The sequence below is a fragment of the Prionailurus bengalensis genome, chromosome D4, assembly GCF_016509475.1.
Source record: "Prionailurus bengalensis isolate Pbe53 chromosome D4, Fcat_Pben_1.1_paternal_pri, whole genome shotgun sequence".
Lineage (NCBI taxonomy): Eukaryota > Metazoa > Chordata > Mammalia > Carnivora > Felidae > Prionailurus > Prionailurus bengalensis.
In genome coordinates, this window is record NC_057359.1 from 82424999 (window position 1) to 82444366 (window position 19368).

At 39.1% G+C, this 19368-nt stretch overlaps 1 protein-coding gene across 3 annotated transcripts in view; it reads left to right on the plus strand.

Annotated features, from left to right (window-relative positions):
* RABGAP1 (RAB GTPase activating protein 1) overlaps window positions 1-19368 on the plus strand; it is a 171246-nt gene that overhangs the window by 126214 nt on the left and 25664 nt on the right. For all 3 annotated transcript variants that reach the window (XR_006295052.1, XM_043566378.1, XM_043566379.1), the window contains 6 exons: window positions 4077-4190; window positions 9078-9152; window positions 12747-12872; window positions 13474-13617; window positions 15804-15845; window positions 16096-16224. Coding sequence is in view for 2 of the 3 variants with exons in the window: in XM_043566378.1 (XP_043422313.1) it covers window positions 4077-4190; window positions 9078-9152; window positions 12747-12872; window positions 13474-13617; window positions 15804-15845; window positions 16096-16224 (630 nt within the window). In the remaining variant the exon portion in view is untranslated. The remainder of the gene's footprint in view (window positions 1-4076; window positions 4191-9077; window positions 9153-12746; window positions 12873-13473; window positions 13618-15803; window positions 15846-16095; window positions 16225-19368) is intronic.

Sequence of the window (19368 nt, forward strand, 5' to 3'; positions counted from 1 at the left end):
CTGCAGTTTTAGAACTGAGACTGAGACTGTTTATAGTCAGTCCTTTGTTGCTTATTTGAGCTATTCATGAGATAGAGACTTATTAACGGTAAAGATTTCTTAATTCCCTATATGCCTATGGTTCTCTCTGCATTGCTGTTTCACATTGTGTGAGTTTGGTAAAATTAAAACTGAGTTCAAGAGACTTCATATATCCTAGGCTGAAAAAAAATCCTTAATCCACTATAATATAGCTTATATTTCTGATCTAGACCCCCTTTCCTTCTCATTTCTCCTAATAATTGTAGGATGATTCAACTTATTTTGCATTTTGGACTAAAAGATTCAAAGTCTTCATTCTGTTTTACTTTTCATGACTGCTATTTTCTCTTGCCTGCCTTTTACACAAGGAAGTTACAAAGGAACCAATCATTTCGGCATTCTTGGTTTTTTTCAGATGTTTAGTTGGAATGTCTTTGAAATTATCCAGTTAGTAAGTTTCTTTCCTGACTTGGTTTGTTCCTCATTCACATGGATCTTGAATTAAACACTAAGCATTAGAGATCCTGGCTTAGGTAGGGCTGTAGACCACATGAGTGTTGCCATTGCTCAGTCCTAAAGGAGAGTTTGGACTCAGGGCTCCTGGGTGGCTGAGTCTGTGAAGCGTCCGACTTCGGCTCCGGTCATGGTCTCGTGGTTTGTGAGTTCAAGCCCCACGTCAGGCTCTGCGCTGAGGAGCCTGACGCCTGCTTCAGATTCTGTGTCTCTCTGCTCCTCCCCTGCTTGTGCACTCTCTCGCTCTCTCAAAAATATTTAAAAAATTTTTTTTAAAAAGAAGAGTGTGGAAATTATTAGGTATATTTATCAAGCTTTGACTGACTGTATGCCCTGCATTATGCTAATCTCTGTGGAAAATTTAAAACCAAATCACAATCTCTATACCTATGTGAATAGTTTTATAGGGGGGATAAGATACACAAAAATAAAAATATATATTTTAGGTACCGTGTGTGTGTGTGTGTGTGTATTTCACATATCACTGGTGAGTGTACATGTGTGGGTTCAGAGGAGAGCCCCAGCACTCAGCAGTGCTGGATGGAGATTGCTTCCTTTCGCTTTTATCAAGTCTTTTCTGTATACATGTCAGACACTGATAGAAGTTGTTCATCTAAGAAACTGAGCCAACCTTCAAACTCGGCTATGTGTGCCTCTAAGCTGTACCCCTGTTTTAAGATCTTTAGGTTAATACAGATTTACATCATTTTTATCATTTAGCTGTATATTTACCTAAAGTAGGATTCTTCGTAATCTGAAGAGCTTGAATCATCTTGGGTCTCTTTCATTTGTGTGGGTGTCCTTTTTTATTTTTCCATTTAAAATCAACCTTGTAATTTATACACAGTAAAATACACAAATTTTAAGTGAATGATTAAATACATTTTAACTACCACCATAGGTGTAATGGGTAATATTTCCATATTCAAACTTCCAAAAGTTCTTTCATGTCTCTTAATAATCAGTTTTCTCCTTTTAACTCTAGCCTCTTCAAAACACTGACCTATTTTCTATAATGTACAATTTTACCTTTTTTTAGAATTTCATACACTTGGAATTAATGGAAAATAATCTTTTGTGTCTAGCTCCTCTCAGTTACAAAATGCTTTTGAAGATCCATTCATGTTGCACGTATGGGTTTTTTTTTTGTTTGTTTTCCTGAGTAGTATTCCACTATCTGGATTGTACCACAATTTATTTATCCATTTACCCATTGGAGCACATTTGTATTGTTTCCAGTTTGGGCTAATATGAATAAGGTTGCCATGAACATTCAAGGTCAAGTCTTTGCATGTATTCATATTTTCATCTCTCTTGGAGAAATACCTAGGAGTAGAATCACTGAATTAAATGGGAAGTATATGTTTAACTTTATATGACCCCCCAGACTGTTTCTAAAATATTTGTACCATTTGCATTCCCACCAGCAAATTTTGGGAGTTCCGGTTGTTTCACACCCTTTGCCAGTACTTGGTATCTTGGTTCTTTTTAATTTTAGCATTTAGTAGGTATGTAGTAGGATCTCATTGTAGTTTCAGTCTATATTGTTCTAATGATGAGTGATGCTGAAGTTTTGTCATGTGTTTATTCACCATCTGTATGCCTTCTTTTGTGAAGTATCTCTTCAATCTTATACCACCATACCCCGTTTTTATTTATTTATTTTTTTACATTTATTTATTTTGAGAGAAGATAGAACACATGAGCAAGGGAGGGGCAAAGAGAGAGACGGGGAGAGAGAGAATCCCAGGCAGGCTTCGCACTGATAGTACAGAGCCCGATATAGGTAGGGTTCAAGCTCACAAAGAACCGTGAGATCAAGAGCTGGATGGTTAACCTCAACTGAGCCACCCAGGTGCCCACCATTCCCCCTTTTTAAAACCAGTTGTTTTTGCCTCTTTATCTTTTTTCAAAGTTTTGTATTCTGGATACAACACCATTATCAGATTTTATAGGCATTTTGACCTGGTCAGGTTTACATTTTCAGGTTCTTAACAGTGGCCTTTTTTGAATAGTACAGCTTTAAAGTTTTGATGAAGTCCAGTTTATCACTTTTTATTTCATGATTCATGACTCTAGATAGCTCTGCAGATCTCTTTCTTTTCAGCTTTTCCTATCCAGTAGACTGATCTACAAACTCTAGCTACTTTGCCTTCTCCATATTCTTTTTATTCAACTCAGGGAGACACTCCCCACCCAGCTCTGTTTCAGGTTGCTCTCTGTGTGCTGCAGCCTGGAAGCTGCCACTAGACAATAACTACTGTAGTCTCAGGTCTCACCTTGGGTTTTGTCCTTTTGTCAGGGAGCAGCATGGTTCTGAGTTGCCTTAACTGCTAATAACATATTAAAAACTAGTAGTATACCAGTAAAGCTCTTTAGAAAAGCAGTTTGGCAATGTCTTTGAAAGTTTAAATAGTTTACTTGTTAAAAAAAAGAGCATAGGCTTTAAAGTTAGTCGATGGAGTTTGGGGGCATAAGAATGATAGTGTACAAACTTGTACTGAGTAGTAAATAAACCTTTGAGACCTGATGAACAGTATAATGAATATATTATGTAATGTAATAAATATGGATACAATGGCAATCATATTACAGTATATAAATGTATCAGAGTAACACACTGTACACCTTAAATTTATACAGTGTTACATGTCAGACTTGTTCAATAAAATTTTTAAATGTAAAGTTCAAATCCCACAACTGTAAAATACTTATGGCCCTAGGAACATGATTACCTAAAAGACTGGAGAAATTACTGGACAAGAGAAGAATATCACTTTGATTTTTCATCTTGAAACAGGAGTATCAGGCTCTTGGATGGTATGCTGAATATGATGTAGTCTCACCAAGGAGAAGCAAGTCTATTGTCTTATGAAAACAATGCATTGTTAAAATAGAAGGTCATGTTTCTCAGCTGTCGTTCTTTGCCGATATTATTGACATATATTTAGTTTTCTCCACTGGCAAAAGAAAGGATATTTTCCCATAGCCTACTTGAATCCCTTGACATTTGCTGGTCTAGTTTCCTATTGAGTAGACTCTTGGGTGCATTTTTATGCCATTTGCCCTTAGGATAAACCCCAATTAAGGGACTTCTCTTTTCCTTTTGAGAACCTGGCACATGGGCTTCATGCCAAAGGATCATTTAAAGCAGCAGTTTTTGTACCCAGTGTTTCTAGTGGGAGCATTTTACCTCCTTTTGAGATTAGCTTGAATATTTTCCTATAGGAAGTCCATTTTGATTACATTTTCTCTCTTGCAATAGAAAGGTCAGCAGCTGTACTTCCTTGCAACAGAAATGGAGTATACTTGAGGTATATACAGTAAGCAGGTTGCTTTTCTTCCATATTGTTTTTCTTAATATTTTATTTTGCTTTCGCTTGAACAGTTGGTGCCTGAAGATGTAGTAACTCTGGGCATGCATATGTGTATGTATGTCCCTGCAGTATTTTAAAGCATGTAAATGAGAAGACCTTGTTATATAAACTCACACAAGTACGTGCATGATTGATTACTAAACCTCTTTCCTAATGTTTCCACAGGAGTCTCCCCAGGACAGTGCCATCACCCGGGATATTAACCGGACATTCCCAGCCCATGACTATTTTAAGGACACAGGAGGAGATGGACAAGATTCCTTATATAAAATATGCAAGGTATCTCACATCCAGAAAAAAACCTCGGTTTTGAATGGTCATTCTGGTTCTTTGAAATTACACAAAAGATAACTACAAAGTGTAATTTGCATTTGGTATTTAAGAAGGCAAAAAAGAAGAGAGTAGACTTTCTGAAATTGTGTTGTTACTTTTTAATTTTACGCTCATAATGAACAGGAAGTCAATTAGAAATACAGTGGTTAGGTTTCTTTTACCCTTTCAATCGGGACTTTCAGATGACAGTCCCCTGGCTCCACATTTAAATTTTTGGCAGTGGGTTTTATGTTAAGACCTTCTGTGTCCTGTAACACTGCAAACTCCTTTTTGGTATTCACATTATAAATTACGAACTTGGCACCTAGGACCTACCCAACAGTGGGAAGTGCTGATGCCTATCGAGGTGGACTTTTAGCACTGCAGCATAATAAATGGTGGGAAATACTGATGTCTGTCAAAAAGTCTGTACAGGAAAGCTGTAAAGGAAGTGTTCAATTTCAGCAATCCATTTTCCAGAATATTTTGGTACTTCAGAGCCATAAGGCTAAAAGAGGACCTAGGACCAGAGTTCTTCAACCTTCCTCTGCCCTTAGAACTAGTCTTTAGTCTCCACCCGCGCCCCCTCCCCCCCCCCCCAAATTAATTAAATACCTAGTTAGCATCTACCATGTAGGAAATACAGACGGGGCATGAGACATAATCCTTAAGGAACTTCTTATATATTACTGATTGAGAAAGTACAACTAACAAGTTTTAGGACAGGCTAACAATAAAAGACAGGTTTTTCCAGTGATAAACTAGATGCTTCAAGCTGTAAGGGGAGTTAGATTTAGAGAAATGTTTTTTGGGTTTAATTTTAATTTCCCCAAAGTTGTCATTTCTTTTGTGATACTCTTCTCTGATCATCCTTTTTTATAGCCCCTTCTCAGTTGTGCTTCCCCGTAAGCAGCCATCCAGCTATGCCTCACCTTACTGCAGAATTTCCCATAAAGAAACCCTGTGCCCACTGCCTCTGATCCCCAACCTCCTTATCTCACTGCACTCTAGTTTCCGTCTTATAGTGTTCTTCCTTGCGGTTCTCTTTGCTCTTGACCTCTCTCGCCCTCTTGGTTTTGCTCTCCCTTCTCTCACAACATTGCTAACTCCCTTTTGATTTCATTTCTCTCTCTACCTGCCCCTAAAACAGAGGCCTTCCCCTAGGTGCTCAGTCAGTAGTTCCTGTAGCTCTACCCTGTCTCCCTGGGTGACTCTTTCCACCCCCAGAGCTTCAGCTATCACCACTGCACAGATGTTCCCAAATCCACATTCTCTCAAGGCCTGAACTTCTAGCTGCCAGTTGTTCTTCATGTAAAAGTCTGCTAAGTACATCAAACAAAAATGTCTAAAAATAGAGTTCATTTAAAAACATGTTTTATTGTAAGAATTTTCAGATATAAAAGTTGAATACAAATATAAAATTTGTATACATCCTCCACCAGATTTAATGTTTATGAACATATTGCCACAGTTGCTTCATCTATCCCTTTTTTTCCTGAAGTACTTCAAAGCAAATATCAGATATCATGATCCTAAATTCTTCACTATGCATCTCAAAATATAAGATCATTATTCATCTGTAGCTTCCATCATTATTGATCAATACCATCCAGTATCTGCCATATTCAGATTTCCCTAAATGTCCTCATACGTTTGGTTAGAATCAGAATCCAGCCGTATCCATATGTTTAGTTGTTATGGCTCTTTTAATTAGAAACCATCTTCCTTTTTCCCTCCATGCCATTATCTTGCTGAAGATACAGTCATTTCTCTGTTAGTTTTCAGATCTTTCCTTTGGCCACATTGAGTTTGATAAGATTGATGTCTGGGGCTCCTGGGTAGCTCAGTTGGTTAAGCATCCAACTTCAGCTCAGGTCATGATTTCATGGTTTGTGAGTTCGAGCCCCAAGTCAAGCTCTGTGCTGACAGCTCCAAGTCTGGAGCCTGCTTCAGATTGTGTGTGTGTCTCTCTCTCTGTCTGCCCCTCCCCCACTCCTGCTCTGTCTGTCTGTCTCTCAAAAATGATAGGATTGATGTCTCTTATAGCTATACTTCCCTTTCTGAACATTTATTTATTTTGAGAGAGAGAAAAAAATGCACACATGCAAATGGGGGAGGGGCAGAGAGAGAGGAAGAGAGACTCTCAAGCTGGCTCCGTTCTATCAGCACAGAGCCTGATATTGAACTCGATCCCACCTACTGTGAGATCATAACCTGAGCTGAAGTCAAGAGTTGGTTGCTTAACCGACTGAGCCACCCAGGCACCACTTTACTTCCCTTTCTAATCACTGCCTGGTACGGGGCAGGCCTCTGTCATATGTTGCCAGCACTTTTACAAAAGCTGCCTTGCATTAGTCTCCCTACCTTTGAGTTATAGCGAACTTACTTTTTTCTCCATGTTGACCCCAGGATTGGGTGATTTCAGGGCTTCCAGGAAAGCCTTTATTGCTTCCTCATAACCCACAGAACACTATCAAAATTTCATAGTTCATTTCCTGGTCCCAGATTCCTTAGCTTAGCATTAAAGACATTTTATAATCTATCCTGGCTTAATTCATAAATATTTTATGCTTCAGGTACATTGAACTTCTTGTTGTACTCTGAGTTGATTTACGTGTCCAAATGTCCCACCTGAACCGTGAAGTTCTCAAGGGCAGAAATCACTTTATATATGTTAGCATCTGTAGCAGTTGGCACAGTGGTTGACATATAGTAGGTACTCATTAAATGTTGATGAATTAATGAAGTGCCTTTTCTTCCCCATATTTCATTACAGCTCTCAAGAATTTTATATTCCAAACATTTCCCAAAGGTGTCGTGTACTTTCACATCTGTATATATTCCTTCAAGCTTCTCTGTGAACCTGAAAAATCTGCTCCCCTCCATTCTCTACCTTTAGTGCATTTCATTCTAGTGCATAAGTAATTAAACCATGTGCTGAGCAATTTACCTGAGAGAGCTGAGAATACATCAAGTCTATGATACAAATACTATGATTAGTCTCATTTCTTACAAGTAAGAAGTATAAGTAATGAACCAAAGGTCCAGACCGAGACATTAGCAGTTGTGGGATTTCAGCCCAGCTCTGACAAACTCAGAAGCTTCTGTTCTTTCTTGACCAATCAACTGTTAATTGACTTCACAGACATTGTCAGACTGCTTTCTACGGAGCTGTATTGGCATATATTACCACTAGCTTGTAACACAGTCTTATAAAAATTATTATTAACAATAAATAATTAATAGTAAACACTTATTAGTGTTTACTAATTGGACAGGTGAAAAGTGATGCCTTATTATATAAGCAGAGTGTTTCTCAAGCCCTCTGCATATCTTGTCTTTGTTGAAGTATATGTGTTTTCTGCTCTGTAGCCCTCTCATTGGATAAGCTTTGATGACATGGGGAATTTAATGAGATTATATGAAATTCTACTTGAATTTATGAAAGCATAATTACCATTTATATATATATGTATATATATTACATATATATGTATAAAATGTATTTCTAAAGCTATAGTTTTACCAAAAGCTAATGGTAAAATGCATGTGTATATTAACTTAATTGTCATGTCATCTAATAAGCATTCACATCATATTTTGCTAACTGATCTTTATTCTGAACATGCTCATTCTGAATTGCTGTCTTGGGATGCACAGACAGTGTGTCACACACAAAAAAGTGAAGAATAAAGGGAATTTCATCCGAAATAAACTTGTCAAATAGGGAATAGCATTTTCAATCTGTAGGAATTTCCCTTTCCACCACAGCCTACATGAGAACTGTAAATATTAATCATAAAAACAAGACTGAAAAACAAAGAACCAAAAAGAATAAACCACAAGGAATGTTAGATGTCAATATTCTGTTAAAGATAGTGTTCAGAAGAGATGGGTAATAATCATCTGCCGCCAAGAAAAATACCAGAATTCCAAAGGAACCCACAAATGGTTTCAGAGTAGTCCCTCTTATCAGAAAAGTTATTACTGGCATTGCGGAAAGGATTGTATTTTGGTGTCTTTGCCAAAAGATTTTTTCCCAGAAAGAAACATGAGTAAAGTTAACATTGTTTAGAGAGAGCCTGCTGTATGACTGGCTGGGTTGAAGGTGTGAGGTGCTGGCTAGGTTGGATAGGACGTCACCCTCAGCCCCTGAGAAGCTCACAGTCCAGTAGAGAAGATGGACATTTAAAATGACGTGTCGGGGGCACTTGGGTGGGTGGCTTAGTCGGTTAAGTGTCCTTTGGTTTTGGCTCGGGTCATGGTCTGTCTTGGTAAGATCAAGCCCCACGTCGGGCCTCACCCAGAGCATGGAGCCTGCTTGGGATTCTCTGTCTCCCTCTCCCTCTGCCCGGCTCTTGTTCACGTGTCCACGCAAGTGCATGCTCTTTCTCTCTCACAAAAAAGGTAAATAAAACAAAGCAAAATAAAATGCAGTATGATAAGTGCATAATAACTATACTTGTGTAGCAAGTACCATAGAAGTACAGAGAAGAGAGGGAATCCCCAGAGAATGGAGTGCTTGGAGCCTGAAGGAAAAGCATATTTTTTAGACAGAAGACGAGACAGCATGAGCAAAGACAACGAGTTACAACAACCTTTTTTCAGTGGTGAAGTGATTTTTGTTTAACTTTACCCACTCCTGGCCTATAGGAAGTGGCATGGTGACAGTTCTGTTTATTGTAAAGAAAAAATTGCAATTGGAGAGAAATATTTGCATCATTCATTGATCATCAAAATGCCATAGTGGAATGTGGGAATCTTCTAGGTTCCTATGTTCAGAGTCCTGTAGGGCAAGTATGGCCCATGAGTGACTACATTCATTTACACCTCCTGTGTTTTTTCTTTTTCCAGGCATATTCTGTGTATGATGAAGAGATTGGCTATTGCCAGGGCCAGTCATTTCTCGCTGCTGTTCTACTTCTCCATGTGAGTATTAGGTTTCTGTTACGATTTACACATGAGTTGCCTCAGCTTATACTAGCCTTAGACTTGAGCATGGTTTTATATTGGTTTTGGCCAGACCCTGGTGCATGAGTTTTGACTCCTGTATCTGGAAACCTTTACCTTAAATTAATGTAACATTGTCATGGAAGAGAAATATGGTAAGAATAAATGACAGTGTTGAAAACTAGTACAGGGTAGATTTCATTTTTATTGCTAGAATGATTGGATAGTCTTGGTTGAACTCTTAGGGACATTTTATATTCTGTAAGGTAGACTGTTCTTTAGTATTTATTTGGGGGAATCTTTGTATTAGAGGTGGAAAGGAAGCAGAGAAGTTGGCTATTTTTAGTGCCATTTTATTCATTTATTTATTCAGCAAAGACCTTTACCCTCCACCTTACTGATATTCTTTCAAATCCACAGCAAAATTGAAAAAAAAGGTTAGGGTGCAATACCCATAAACTTTTGTTCTATTTTACCAATTAATATGTTATCACACATCTTTCTCCATCTCTCTATGTCTCTTTTCCTCTTTTTTTTTTTGCACGCATTTTATTTTTTACCAAAAACATTTTTTGAAGTTATTTTTGGAAAATCAGTAGCAAACATCAGCATACTTCACTCCTAAATACTTGAACATGAATCTCCTAAGGACATAATCATAATACTGTAGTCACATCCAGAAATTCCACATTGATTCAGTAATGTCTTACACACAATCCACATTTGATTTTCCCCAATTGTTTACTCAGTGAAGTCCTTTATAAGTTTGTTTTTTTTTTTCTAACCAAGATCAGTGACAATTCAAGCAATGCTTTTGGTTGTCCTATCTCTTTATTTTTTTTAATCTAAACTACCCCCCCCTTGCCTTTCTTGTGCTTTATGCCTTTGACAGTTTTGAAAAATTCAAGCAAGTTGTCTTGTAAAATATTCCACATTCTTGATTTGTCTGATCGTTTCCTCTTGTTTAAAATTAAAATGCTTGGCAAAAATACCACACAGGTGATGTTAGTAGAGAGTTCATGGGTACTTCCATCTTTAGCACGGTAGATGCTAGAGATCAGGAGTGACTAAGGTAGACATGGTCCCAATCTTTGTGGATACAGAGCTAGTGAAGCTGACTGGTTATAAGCAGAAAGTCACACAAGCACATCATTATCTCAATGGTGCTATAAAGGTATAGTAAAAAGTTTGATGGCAAGAGTATAACAAATGAGCCTTAATTTATATTATAGACTTCTCTGGAGGTAACCTTTAAGGTGAACACTGAGAAATGAGAAGCGGTATCTATCGTTCTCTGTTGTACTTGTTTGTATTGTTTAACTTTTTAAAGCTAACATTGCTAGGAAAATAAGAAAACTATTTTAAAAGCAAGAAAGTGGAGAGTCGAGCACTCCCAGTGAAAGGAATAGTACACTATGCAGAAGCACTGAGATGGGGAAAACTTGGCATATGGAAGGAATGAAAGAAGGGCAGTGTGACTGGACCATCATGGGTGTGATGAGGAATGGGGAGGGAACTGGACAGGTCAACAAGACCAGCTTAAGGAGGGCAGTGGAGGCCAGCTCAGGGAGTTTGGATTTTGTTTCTCTAAGTAAGGGGAAGCTTTTGAAGAGTTTGAAGCCATTTTGTATATAGGTTGTAATATGAGTAAAACCAAAAACCATTTTGTATCTTCTTACTGTGAGAACCTAGCTTATTGGTATTAGTAAGCATGTAAAAATATCATAAAGCTGTGACATCAATAAAGAGGTCAGGTGTTTTTTTTTCCCCAGCTCTATTGAGGTACAATTGACAAAAATTGTGTGTGTGTGTGTGTGTGTGTGTGTGTGTACATACAGAAGGTGTGTAATTTGATGAGTTGATAGGCTCTACATTGCAAAACGAGTACCACAGACAAGCTAATTAATGTCCATCAAAAGGACAAGGTTTAAATTTTTTTTTTAATGTTCATTTATTTTTTTGAGAGAGAGAGAGACAGAGACAGAGAGACAGAGTGCGAGCAGGGGAGGGGCAAAGAGAGGGAGACACACAATCCGAAGCAGGCTCCAGGCTCCGAGGTGTGAGGACAGAGCCCCAACACAGGGCTCAAACCCACAGACTGTGAGATCATGACCTGAGCCGAAGTCGGACACTTAACCTCAGGTGTGCCAAAAGGACAAGTTTTAAAACTTTGTTTGTTGGTTGTTTTGTTTTTTTTAAGTTTATGTATTTTGAGAGAGAGTGAGAGCCAGGGAGGGGCAGAGAGAGAGGGAGAAAGAGAATCCCAATCAGGTTCCACACTGTCAGCACAGAGCCTGACTCAGGGCTCAAACTCACGAACTGCAAGATCATGACCTGAGCTTAAACCAAGAGTTGGACACTTACTCGACTGAGCCACCTGGACACACCTGTTCTGTTGTTTTAATAAGACTTGATATCTCAAAGTCCCTCAGGCCTGTATGGTTTGTCTGTGTTCTCAACTTCAGTCCAAGAACATTTGCCCCCATTTAAGTATCACAGTCTCTTTAAAATGGGTTTCCCAGACAAATCGCCAGTGTCTTGGTTTGAACTCTGTGCTGCCTGACATCAGAAATGCCACTCTGGGGCAGACCAAGTGTCCCTCAGCATGTGGACAAAATTGTGAAATTGCCTTCCACGATAGAGACCTCTGAGATCTGCTCCTTTGCCCCAAATGCCCTTACCTTTTCCAATAATAAATTGCTATGCTTTTCTCATTTATTACTGAATCCAATTTGTTCTGTAGTTCTGCTTTAGTCTCTGATTTCTGTGTTCAGCCCACTTCCATCCCCTTGTTCCACAGAAGCCCGCCCACCTTCTTGACATTTTGAAGGCTTGCTACATCACACCAAGCCTTAAATAACGTTTCCAGTGCTTTTTTTTTCTGTTTTGAAAGCTAGACATTTTGCCAGGTTCTCAGGGAAGTGTTTTTCCACCAAGCTATGAAAGATGTAGGTATTATTATAAACAGGGGTAACATCTATAAATAGAATTGAATGGTGAGGGGTTTTGTAATATTTTATATATTGCCATGACCATTACTTTAGTACTTTGTGCATTACAATAAACCTTAGGATATTTAAGATTCTGCTATAATTGGCCAATGAGGAAGAAAAACACTTTCAGTAGAAAGAAATAGCAGCTAAGGAGGCAAAATGATTTAATGAAGGCGTCATGATTTGAGAAGATGAAACCTACACTGTGTGTCGGCTTGTTGCTGCTCAGTTCAGATCCGGTCCTGTAAAGCCTATACTCCGCTCCCTCAGGCAGACTTGGGCCTTCTTGTTCTTGGATCCCCACTGATCTTTCTACCTAATTCATATTATACTTACCATACACTGATTGTATGGGAAGCTTCTGGAGGATAGGAACAGTATCTGACACAGAATAGGCATCATTAATATTTCTTTATTGAGTGGATGAATGTAGTAAAACACAACTACCTGAGTTACTACATATCACTAAATGTCATAGTATTTAGATAGGGCTGGAAGGATGAATTAAACATACTGAGAAAACTTCTGTATGTTTTGTGATCCCCACCTCCACCCCCACCCCATTCCCTGTCTGTTACAGATGCCTGAAGAACAGGCATTCAGTGTTCTGGTCAAGATCATGTTTGACTATGGTCTCAGGGAACTTTTCAAGCAAAACTTTGAAGATTTGCATTGCAAATTTTACCAGTTGGAGCGACTCATGCAGGTAAAAAGAGAAAGCAGCTTGCATTCGCCACTAAGAGTACGGGACTGGGGAGAGCTGGATCCATGAATTGGTGCCAGGGAGCAGTGGTGGTTGCCTTAGCCATCCAACGTTAAGGACTGGTTTTATATTTTTCATTTCTCACTATGTGATGACAATGCCAAGATTAATAAGGTGTGAACCTGAATGGGTGTGAGCTGGTTTTTCAATCTCATAAACACCCAAAAGATCAGATGACTTTGTGGGGGCCTTTAACATAGCAAACTAAATCAAGAAATACCCGCCAAGGCTCTGAAGCTGACTGGTTAGGAATAGCATAATAAAAGTGAAACAAACTTTCCCAAACATTTCAAAACTTGGAAAGAAAAACTTTCATTCCAAATATTTGTCACCGTCTTGGGGATTCCTCTCGAGAGCTAGTTTGTGGACCAGAAAAGAGAGCCAAGTGCCTGTTTAATACTTGATGATAAGTGTTCTTTTGAGCACTTTGGAGGTTTGTAGGAAAACACAAATATGTGACTTTTTTGGCCTATTCCTGGCAGATTTATGAGTGGGAGTTGAACAGCTGCATATGTGCCCAAAACTAATTAGTTTGCTATTTCAGGAATACATCCCTGACCTGTACAACCACTTCCTGGATATAAGCCTTGAAGCACACATGTATGCCTCCCAGTGGTTTCTTACACTTTTCACTGCAAAATTCCCTCTCTACATGGTCTTCCATATCATCGACCTGCTTTTATGTGAGGTAGGTATCAGAGGCCAGAACACTTCAGCTTTTGTTTACAGTGCTCTCCCATGTCGGCTCCATCAAAACAGAATTTGTTCTTAGTTATTTTATTTTAATGCTCAAAAATCCAGATTTAAGTAATGCTTCCTTGGGTTAAAGCGAGTGATCACGTTTTGTTAAAGGTGCTCTGAGCTTAAAAAAAAAAAAGAAAAGAAAAACGAAAACCACTATTAGACATTTGTATTAGTATTAGGTTTGGCTGCATTTATTGAAGAAACTCAAAGTCACAGTGACTAAGGTAGAGGTTTAGTTCTCTTCATTCACATAAAAGAAACCAGAAGTTTGACAGTAACCTGTCAGGGGACAGGGAGGGTCAGGGGACAGAGGAGGGTGTGTCCCCTTTTAAAAGAGACTTCCTAGATGTTCCACCTGAATTTTCATTTCTCTCTTATTGGCAGGAACTTAGGTACCTGACCACATCTAGCTGCAAAGGAGAGTTTTTAAAAACTGGGTAGGAATTTGCTAAAAATTGGAGGGTCTGTTACTAAAACAAAAAAGATATTAGAGTAAGTAATAGTCTTTGCCAAGCATGGTTTGGCAGGGTGATTAAGAAAGAATAACTAATTTCCAAAATAATATATGTCTGTCTGTTTATTTTGAGAGAGAGAGCACGTGTGCAAGCTGGGGAGGGACAAAAAAAATCCCAAGCAGGCTCCATGCTGTCAGCACAGAGCCTGACGAGGGGCTTAATCTTAACAACCATGAGATCATAACCTGAGCCTAAATCAAGAGTCAGATGCTTTACCAACTGAGCCACCCAGGCACCCCAATAATATATGTTTATTACAGAAACTAGAAAACAAGCAAAAAGTTCTAAAAATACTTCTAATCCCACTCTCCAGAGAGTAACTCTTTTAACATTTTGGTGTCTATTCTTTAAGCTTTTTGTGTGCATTTATTGATTTACATGTGTTATTTCTATATAGAATAACTTTTTCATATGGAGTATTATGTAATAATGTATATTATGGTTCTGTAGGTATATATTTTAAAATATTATGCTATATATGCTATTTGGTAACCTCTTTTCATTTCATGTATTTGAACATTTATAGACACACATCTGCACCTTCCTTCTTTTTAATTATGCCATATTCAAGGCATACAAAAATCCCTTGAAGAATTTCTGCCTTCTACCCAGCTTAAAACTCTGTAAGATACACTATTACCAAATATGCCATTATTCTTACCTGCTACCAAATATCTCATTCGTTGGGTATACCATAATTTATGTAACCAATTCCTAGTCTCAATCAACCCTTTAAGTTTTATAGTTTTTCAGTATTATAAACAACCATTTGTTTTAAGTAGTTACTAAGGGCCTCCTGGCATGCCAAGTAATTTAAATAAACTTTTCAGCTAATTAGCTTAGAAAACCCTTGGGAGAACATTAGTTATGGAAACTGAGGTCCAGAAACTTAAAGAATTTAGCAGGTCTTAGTGCCTCCTCTTATCTTTTCTTTGTTCCCGGCACTCCCAAAGTGGTAGCTGAGGGAGAGGCAGGTTGGAGGGAGCCCTGAGCAGATTATGTTCTGGGGTAGAGGGCTCACACACAGAATGACTGCTGTATTTGGAGCAGGGCAGCACACAATAAGGGAAAAGGCCACCTGCAGTTATTTGCTGAGAGATCACAATTTTATGACTCTTATGTTTTGGTTGGGAAGCATAGAATACTTTGGAAAAGTGTTCTTGTTGAATGTGAGAATAGGGCTAAAGATTTCTTCTCTTGGGGCGCCTGGATGGCTCAGTCAGTTGAGCGTCTCACTTGGGCTCAGGTCCTGATCTCACAGTTCGTGGGTTCAAGCCCCACATCGGGCTCTGGGCTGAGTGCTCAGAGCCTGGAACCTGCTTCGGATTCTGTGTCCTCCCTCTCCCCTGCTCACGCTCTGTCTCTCTCTTCTCTCAAAAGTGAATAAACATTAAAAAAAAAAAAAGTTCTTAGAAGATTGGGAGACTGGGTCTGTTTTAAGATGTTTTTTAGTAGCAGACCTGTAACTATTATTTTCCAAGATATTTTCAAGTTATTCCATTTCTTTACTTAAGTTTTTATACTTTATTTTAAACTGTGGGGCATTCTGGGGACAGACAGCTGAATAGTCCAGATATGAACACTGAAAAGATTCTTTTTGTGTTTTCTCTTCCAGGGAATAAGTGTTATTTTTAATGTCGCCCTTGGATTATTAAAGGTACACATTTATTTGTAAATTGAGTTACATCCCCTGTCCAGCACTTGCAGGATCTTGGTCTCGATCTCATTCTAAGCAGCTGTGCTGTAGCCCTGACCCTGACAGCAGCTAATGGGCAAGTGGCTCAGGCAACAGCTAAGAAGTATCTTCTGGGGATTGTAAAGGTGCTCGTGTTATACAGTGCTTCTTGTGCATCTTCATAGCCAAGACCTCTTTCTGTCCATGGTTGTGTTTTCTTTCTTTCGTCAAGACTTCCAAGGACGACTTGCTGCTGACAGATTTTGAAGGTGCCTTGAAGTTCTTCAGGGTCCAGCTTCCGAAGAGATATCGCTCAGAAGAAAATGCGAAAAAGCTAATGGAATTAGCTTGCAGCATGAAGGTAAAATAACATTTGCATCAATTTAGACTGTTTTGTTCAGTTACTGTCTCACCATTCCTGATCAAACTATGAACATTTACAATACATTAGTAGTAGTAATAATAATAATGTTTTCTTTGTATTTGTTTCCAAATATTCTCTTACATAGTCTATCCTGTGCATCAAATCTCATTGCCTCTCCCAACCTTTGAACTCTAGGAATGGAATTATTATCCTTATTTAGAAGATACAGTAAAACACAAAGAGTCCTGCCGCTAGGTGGTGGCAGGACTCTGGTTTCGTGATTTCTATGTTGTCCTTTAACTTTCAATATTTGTTGTTATGGTCAGTAATTCCCTGAAATGAAACTAACAATTAATGAAGGGAACTCACCCCTTTTCATCACTTTCAGTGGCATTTATGATTTGTATAGTTTTTAAAAAATTATATATATATTTTTTTCATTTTTGAGAGAAAGAGCCTGAGCTGGGGAGGGGCAGAGAGAGGGAGACACAGAATCTGAAGCTGGCTCCAGGCTCTGAGCTGTCAGCACAGAGCCTGATGCGGGGCTCGAACTCACAGACTGTGAGATCATGACCTGAGCCAAAGTTGGACGCTTAACTGACTGAGCCACCCAGGGACCCCTGATTTGTATTTATTTATTTTTTTTTTTAAAGGCAGCATCTCTTTGTGTTAATGTAATATGAGTAGGAGAAATTCCATTGTCTGCTGACCGGAGCATAGACTTGAAATCAGATCTGAATTTGAAGTTATTTTATCTGTTTAAGGCACAATTTCCTGATATGTAAAATAACAGTAGACTTCCAGTTCTGGTTATATGTCAGACTAAGCTGACTCGAGCTACCATGCTTTAAATACTTGGAGGTAGCAAATAAAATATAACCCAGGAAATGTTTAAATACCTGGATGAACTTGAAAGAAAAAACAAAAGAAATCCCAAGTACCTGAATCACAGTAGCTCAAAGCTAGTGTGTGTGAAGTGCTAAAACAGGGGAATGTGGAACCTTGTTGATTTTAATGCTCAGGAAGACATATAATATGATTTTGGGTGTTTGGGAGGCAGCTGAATCTGGAGTCTTTGCATAAGTTAAGACCTTGGAATGGCTAACCTCTTTGTGAAAGGAGGAAATATAAAAACTACCTACCTATTATCCTGAGGAACAGTGGACATCCTAATATAAAATGAATTGAGGATTTGAAAAAGAAATAGAACCTCTAGATAATGAAATAACTATTAAAGTTATTATTCATCTTTTTTTTTTTAATTTATTTATTTTTGAGAGAGACAGAGCATGATCGGGGGAGGGGCAGAGAGAGAGGGAGACACAGAATCGGAAACAGGCTCCAGGCTCCGAGCCATCAGCCCAGAGCCTGACGCGGGGCTCAAACTCACGGACCACGAGATCGTGACCTGGCTGAAGTCGGACGCTCAACCGACTGCGCCACCCAGGCGCCCCTAAAGTTATCATTCATCTTAAAGTGTTACATACTTCACAAGTACTACGGATAACATTTGATGGTATTTTCCCATGTGCCAGGGACTGTGGTTAAGTGCTTTCATATGTGAGGATTGTAACTACAATATGTATACAGTGCTTACGATGGTGCCTGGTAATTAGTAAGGGCTTAAGAATTGATGGCTCTTCCTATGGTTATTCTCCTCTGGCTTTTCAAGCAGTTATCAAATGAACACTTTTCAGTAACATTTTCATGGATGATGGGTTTGTGCACAGGGCACAAAACCAAGTGAGCCCTGAGTTCCTCTTTCCACCTCAGCCTGGTTCACACGAGAGGAAGCTGCCTCTTATTTGCTGATGATTTCCTCCCCTCCAAAACCTCCTTTCTTCGTGTCCCATCTCAAGTTTCTGGAACGTGGTTCCTCAGGCCAAAACCCCTGCTTCTTCTTTTTTTTTTTTTAATTTTTTTTTTTTCAACGTTTATTTATTTTTGGGACAGAGAGAGACAGAGCATGAACGGGGGAGGGGCAGAGGGAGAGGGAGACACAGAATCGGAAACTGGCTCCAGGCTCTGAGCCATCAGCCCAGAGCCTGACGCGGGGCTCGAACCCACGGACCGCGAGATCGTGACCTGGCTGAAGTCGGACGCTTAACCAACTGCGCCACCCAGGCGCCCCAACCCCTGCTTATTCTGAGCGCCTCTTTCTCTCACCACATCTTGGTCTATCCCAGCCCTGCTGGCATAATACACCCTGAATCTGATCACTTTTCTCCCCTTCTTTCTAACACCCTAGTATAACCATCACCTTCACTTCTTTTCTGGAATGTTCCAGTAGACTCCATGTCTCCCTGTTTCCACAATTTTTTTTTTCTTGGTTTCTTTTTTGGGGAGGTGGGTTTTTATCCCATCTGTCCCTTGCTTGAAACTCTAATGGTTTCTTAGAATAAAACTCAAGAGGTTTTGCCCTGGTGCACAGGGCACTGCACTGTTTGACCTCTGGCCATCTCTCTGATTGCACCTCCTACTTTCCCCCCTCACATTTTCCACTTTACACAACCTGGCTTCCTTGCTGTTCTCAAACAGCAAGCATGCTAAGCATGTTCACTCCTCAGGCTTCTGCACTGGCTTGTCTCTCCACCCATCATGTTCTTCTCAATGTCCACATGGCGTCACCATCACCTCACTGAGTCTTAAGCTCAAATATCATACCATCAGAGAGGCCTTCTCTAATTACAGTGTCTAAAGTAGCTGCTCCCTCAACCCATTACACCCTGATCTCTCTATCCTGTCTTATTTTCCTCATATCATTCATTGTTACTTAACATTATTTTAGATCTTTATTTGATGCTCTCCTCCCCCCCACCCCGAACTAAACCTTCAGCAGAGGGGACTTTATCTTATTTACTGCCAAATCCCCAGCATAAGAACAGGATTTGGCATAAAAAAATTAGTTGAATGAGTGAACAAATGAATGTGCTGCTGAATTTATACCAAGTGGTGTTTTGTAAAGAAGAGTTAGAGAGTTAATATGGCTTTTTGCAAGGCTTAAAATAATGTCCAGCTGAAGGTTTTATCTTTTGGTTTTCAGTACCTTGAAACACTTTAATAATATATGAATCTTTTATTTCCATAGGCCAGATTCGAGGTGTCTAATGTCTTTTTTCCTTTTTTTTTTTTCTTCTTTTT